Here is a 6,730-nt window from a genome sequence, read left to right as displayed (position 1 = left end):
ATATTTAACTAAAATAAGAATATCAAGCCATAAAAGATGTTTTGAGTGTTATATGTTTCAATGCTTTAAAAATTCAAAGGTTTTTTTTTATAATAAATTTTTTAAAATGTTTGATGTATGTCTAAAGGGTATTGGATGCAGTTCTTTCAATGGCTACTCCATATTTCTATGAAGAAATTTAGTGTGAAGGAATAAGAAAGGTTTCCAGTTCATGTGTATAATTAATTATGTTTTTATTTACCTGAAAATAATGAAATATGTTAAAAACATTTTAAAAATGAAAATTTTATGTTTAAGTCGAATCAAATGTCTAAATTTAAAATATTTAAATGAAAATAAAATAAAAATATATTTAATCGCATAAACACCTAATAAAATTTGATACTACAATCTAACTAATTGGTTTCTAAATCATGGTTTGTCTTAAGAAACGCGATTAGTTAATAATCAAAACGTAGATTTTCATCGACCAATCGTAATATTTAACACATCCTTACGTCACTGTCAGTTTCGGGTTCATCAGAATATAGCTTTTTAAGACCTACCTGTGAAGTACAGTACAGGCAATCAAACTAAATTCACGTACATTATCTTAGTACGTTACATTCGAAGACTTCCTTAATCGATCCGAAATAACTATATATGAATAATTTTGAAATTTATAGATTCAAAAAATCGGATTATATTTGAACATCATCATCTCTTGCATAGACGCCGTCGCGACATCTCAGAAAACTGCCTAACGTGTAATCTCGCGCGAACGGACGTGACTTCCGTGGGTTGTGCGGTTGTCATGGCGACCAACTCGGTTTTGAATTTTGATTTTATTTTAAAAAAAAATAAAATGATTTAATTGGTTGATTTTTTTCCCGTTTCCTTTTATTTGAAGCATGTCTTCGCATTTAATTCCTGCTGGAAGTAATTCTAATAGTCATATTGTTCATCTAAATGTCGGTGGTACTCGGTAAGTGATCATTATTTAGGTATTACATAGACTTAACACTACAATTTAAATGTGTATTTGTTTATACTAAAATAAATTATTATTTATGTAATACATATATATATATTATATAATCAACATATGTCTAGTTTTTAATTCCAAAGTTTATATTTATTTCATTTCATAAGGCTTATTTAATGTATAAGTGCATATCCTTAATTTAAAATGGCTTTTGTAGTTCTAAACTATAAACATTTTTCTACATCACTGGAGACGGCGAGAAGCAGATGAGTTCAAGCACATTCAGAATTAAAGAAATTCAACCTTATTCGGGTTTATTAAACTAGTATGTGTATGATGCTTTCAGAAACAATAATGCTGTGGGATGTGTGGAGGGTACTGTTTTCTATCCAAATAGGACCTACTGTGACTGTCATTAAGGTAATAAGTGAACACCGAATGAGGGATTTGCCATCTTCCTCCTGTATGAGCAAAAAAAGTCGGTGTATGTTTGAACCTTTGTGAAATATTTGTCTCTAAAGATCAGTTTTTACTGTAGAGTATACTGCCTTCATGTTCTGAACATGATGAGCTCTGTATGTAGACTCTTCTTGAACTGCAGTTAAATCCAACCTTGACAAAATACCTTTAAAATACAGCTTTTTATTAACTTATTGAATGTTTTTGGCCATTTGAATGACCTTCCTCGGGAATAAAAGTTGAATGATTTTGATTTCTATAAAACAAAGTTTGTTATGGAACGATTTTGAATGTTCGAATTTTCATAGATGTCTATTATGCAAGCTTGTAAAATACAAATACAATATGTATGGGTTACTTGTACGAATATACATATAAATGATAGCTATTTATTCTTATATTATATTTATATAAGTAAAAGTAAATAAAAATAAGATAAATAAATAACTAAAACAGTAACACAATTTTTATTCCTGAGGAAGGTCATTTAAATGGCTGAAAACATTTGATAAATTAATAAAAAGCTGCATTTTAAAGGTTTTTTGTCAAGATTGGACTTTGCATATAGTTGTGCATGTGAGGTGAACACCTCACATCCTCCTAAAACAGTGATTCTTAGTCAGTGTTCCATATAACATGGGTTTTCTGCAAACCTACCTTGAGTGTTCCGTTAAAGAAAAGATTTTAATTGCAAATTTATTCCAATTGCCATATTCACAGACAATTCCATGTTTCTATTTTATTCAATACACTAAAGTTAGTATGTTAGTTTATTGCTTCATTGTTTCCTGAGAATAGTAAACATGGAATTTCTTATCAGTTTTCAAATATAATGATGCAAATGCTCTGTGTAATGAAAAGTATATGAATGGTGTTAGTTGAGCCTCAGAATAGTTGAGAACAACTGCCCTAAAACTATATAACATTGAGTATTTCACGAATGGTCGAGTGGCTACTCGAAGCCAGCATAGTTGCAGGGGCTAAATAGTTAAATGTGAGTCTTAGTAGAGCAACACGACTCTTGATTGTGTGCAACCTGGAAGTAGGCTGATTTTGGTGGGCTGTATTTCATGAAAGGTCATGTAGAGGAGTGGTTCCTTTTGACTTTTTTGCTCCTAAGGGTTATGGTCTACAGCTCTAATAAAGACCCAACTGTCTCGTTCAGAGATGTAATGGTACCATCAGGGATTGAGAAAATCATGAGGATTATAATCTGTTGTAATTTTTAAATTGCATTTGACTCATTGTTGCACTGAATTAATGTGTCAGTAATTGATTGTACAGAATTCCATGGTTTTAAATTCTACAAGTTTTGTATAAGCTAAGTATGTTTCATTTGTTAATATGCAAGCTACATTGGGTATTTAATAATCTATTAGTGCACACTTTAATTTTACTTGTGACTGGTTCTTATCTAAAGAAAAGATTTGCATAAATTGTCTATAGTGAGAGAGTTTTTTCTGAAATGCTGAAACTATATAGTTATTTTCTTAGTTCTGCATATATTAAAAAAAAGAATGTTACTACAGATTTTTACAAACCTGTTTAACCTTCTCTCCAATAACATAAATCTATGTTTTTTTTTTCCTTCTCTGCCCTAACACATTATTTGCTTGTAATATTATTTTATTTAAAAAAAACAAAAATAAATAAATGTAGATTTTTCACAATATGCACTCTATTTTCATAATCTTTGTGATTTTTCTCAATCAATGACAACATACTGCAGATCTTATTCAGATAGGAAAGAAAACTTGCTGTGGGTCTCATAGACACAGCAAACAAAACCTTTTCTTTTTCCTCTTACTTAATGTACAATATTTAAGCCTTAATTCTCTTGTGACAGATTCTATATGTAGAACAAATAATTGGATGCATATATAAAGATAAGACTCAAACAGCAATAATTTCAATAAATTTCTAAGTAGTTTTGATGCTGTATAATGTTGATGTACAGTAATACCTCGACTTGCGCTACCCCGACTTATGCGAACCTGGAGTTATTGCTCATTGATTCATCTTTTGTTTGAGCGCCACACAACTCTTGATTACTCATTCCCCCACACTGTTGTTCAGCTTACATGTTCGGACGTGTCGCACAGAATCAACACATAGCTACAATTTATTTTGTGTTATTTATTTCTGTATTTGTTATATCTACGGAGACTTGAGAGACTATGTGATGATTTCTTGTAATAATGAACGAATCAAAAGACGAGATAAGATTAATGAGAACATTTATTACCTTACGTACATCCGACTTGGATTTTACACAAATTGAGAAATTATACCCTGACTTACGCAGTTATCACTTGGTCCCACCTATTGCATAAGTTCGGGGTATTACTGTATTTAAAATCACTTTAATCCTAATAGGTTGATTTTTCTCATAGCCAGACCAAAAGAAAATTTAAAGAACAGTAGAAGTAATAAAATATTCTAGAGATAAACTTGTAAACGTTTCAGATGGCATGACCATTGATACAAAATGGTACCAAATAATAGAGGGTGCATTGTCACATGTGATATAATAAATATTGTAAAATTCGCTCAACAGTTATGTTTGTTTATGTACTTGTGCTAATATTACCAAAGTTTTTAATGTAGTTGTGAAAATACTTGTAAACCTCAGTGTTACAATCTGTGAATATAAAAACATGTATTATACAATTATACAGGGTGGGCCATTGAAAACGAAACGAACGAGTTATCGCGTTCGTCCAAGCAAATCGCTCGGACAGATCGATTTTATTCTCAAGGGGGACATCTTCTGCAATAAAGTTTTTGCGATTTTGAATACAACAGACAACAAAAAATTTTAAAAACTCATTCATTTTTTTATTAACTAAACAAACACTTATTTCGGAAAAAAAGTAACACAAACTATTAACAAACATAAAAAAACTTTTTAAGCTGGACCGCATATGCACGGAAAAAAATATTCCCCCTTGAGAATAAAAGCGACCTGTCCAAGCGATTTGCTTGGACGAACACGATAACTCTGCCGTTTCGTTTTCGTTGGCCCACCCTGTATAACACTTATACAGTATTCCAACTTTGCGAGCAAGCCAATTTATTGTCATTACCTTTGTAGCCTGTGTATAAAAGCTAAAATTACAGTTACTTTAGCTGGTTTTATAATAAGCATAAAGTAAGAATTATTATTTATCTTATTTAAAAATTATATGGAGTATTTTTTCATGTATTATAGATGTAATAGTTGTGATTTACCCCTTTCTGTTTTTAAGGCTTTTATAATTGTATATACAGTCGACCCCCCCATAACATGGTAGATACGTTCCAGTTTTTATGAAATCCATTTTCTATGAGTCTTTAAATACATGAGCCAATCACAGCCCGGCACGTATGCAGTATGGCTGTTTGAAAGGTTTTCTTCCATAAAATTAACCAATTCTAGACTAATTTGACTCAACATTTCCAAAATACATATTATTTTTTGGGAATAATCCATATAAAATATACTATAAACAAAAAATTGTAGGATTACTTAATATAAATACATTAATATAAATATAATTTTTATGGACGTTAAATAATAAATGGTTTTTAGTAGGTCTGCTGCTCATTTAAACTCAACAGTTTGTACAATATCCGCTATTGGTCTAGATTCGACCAATCCTGTTGCGACACGAGTCAGCGATGATGTTTTACCTAATTATATGAGTTTTTTTTTTAGTGTGTTTGTACGAATACTGTCGCAATTTTTTCGCCGTGATATAGGAATCCAAACTATAGGAACCTGTTTTACAGGGGGGTCTACTGTACTTTATGTTTAATATGAAGACGTAATAATAATTGGCTGTATTTATATTGGAAAATATTGAATAATGTGTAATGGAGTTTCAAATTGTTTCTATATTCTAATACATGTAAGTAAACATACAAATTATGTTGTAAATTTTTTAACTGATTACAATAATGTCATATTTTTTAATTATACCCTTGTTCTTAATAGCACTGAAGAGGGGCTACAAAGTTATATTAGCCCAAAATGCATATGATGTAAAATTATGCTTTAAAAGTTTGCTACAATAGTCTTGTGTCATCTAACTTGGTCTTGCTGTGAGAAAAATTAACCTATTAGGATTAAAGTGATTTTAAATACATCAATGAATTTAATGAAAACTAATGTTTTTGAATACTTTTAGCAGTCATCTTCAGGTTAACATTTGTTTTAAAATTGGACAATTAGTAAGAATTGGCTTGCCACTTTCAAGAGCATCAAGATGATATCAGAAATTGCAGAACTTCTACCAAACTTGTCTGATTCTTTCGATCAAGTTAATTCTAAATTATACATTTTTTACCCTCCCCTTTTTGATTTCTATTTTATTTATTATTATTATTATTATTGTTGTTGATGTTGTTGTTGTTTTTTCAATGTATTGACATATCCTATAGAATATATTTTAAATTGTAAGGTTCCATTAAGATTTGATTATTTTATACCTGAAGAAGACAATCTGTAATTTGTTGAAAGTACTTGTAGTATTGTTTCAAGTAAAAATAATAACACTGATAAACAGTATTAATATTTCTCTTAAAGCTTTTGGCATCACAAAAAGCAATTTTGAGCATTTTGGACAATTAGTTTTCATTAAATTTATTATTATTTTTTTGGTGTTTGAGTGTCTTATCTTGACAAATTCTATTCTGATGACAGGTAAAATATTAGTTTCTCTTGCAACTATACTTTGTCATCAGAATAAATTCTACAAGTATCCTGATTAAGCTTGCCAATTTCCAAAGAGTTGATTCCAGGATATTTCCATTCTGGGGAAAAATTTTTGGAGATTTTTTTTTTAATCTTAGTAACATAAAAATGTCTATTCTTTAGTCTGTTTTAATGTATAGGCCAAAAATTGATTGTCTTGTCAAACAAATACAGGAGGAATAGGCCTTCATTTGAAAATTGGAGAATTTAAAAATTTTTGCTGAAATCTGGTAGTGTCCAGGAGAGTTGGCAACCATAATCATGATGATAGCAGATATGCTAAAAACTTTTTAAGGAAAATAAATTCATCTAATTAATAGCATTAAAAAATCAGAGTTCTGGGAATATTAAATTTAATCTAGATTTCTAGAAAAATATTTTTAATTTTAAATTTAAACTAGTTTAATTTAAAAATTTAGATGGGATTTGAAAATTTTAAGGAGTTGTAGTTACATTTTGAATATTTGATTAGTGCTTTTAAAAATTCATAAAAAGATGTAACAATAATTTGTAATTATTCTGAAATTCTTTACAAGAAGTAAATAGCAAAAATATACTATACTTTTCATTTG

The 6,730-nt window shown here is 29.6% G+C and overlaps 1 protein-coding gene across 2 annotated transcripts in view; it reads left to right on the top strand.

Annotated features, from left to right (window-relative positions):
- The first annotated feature begins 548 nt into the window (after positions 1–548).
- LOC111613833 (BTB/POZ domain-containing protein KCTD3-like) overlaps positions 549–6,730 on the top strand; it is a 47,022-nt gene continuing 40,840 nt past the window's right edge. The window contains exon 1 of one of the 2 annotated variants that reach the window (XM_023355186.1): positions 549–964. In XM_023355186.1, coding sequence (XP_023210954.1) covers positions 891–964 — 74 coding nt within the window. In that variant the 5' untranslated portion in view covers positions 549–890. The remainder of the gene's footprint in view (positions 965–6,730) is intronic. The other variant, XM_023355185.1, reaches the window with a different exon arrangement.

Source organism: Centruroides sculpturatus, unplaced genomic scaffold (genome assembly GCF_000671375.1).
Source record: "Centruroides sculpturatus isolate CEXI.00-Female unplaced genomic scaffold, Cexi_2.0 scaffold1981, whole genome shotgun sequence".
Lineage (NCBI taxonomy): Eukaryota > Metazoa > Arthropoda > Arachnida > Scorpiones > Buthidae > Centruroides > Centruroides sculpturatus.
This window is presented reverse-complemented; position numbering and strand designations above follow the sequence as displayed.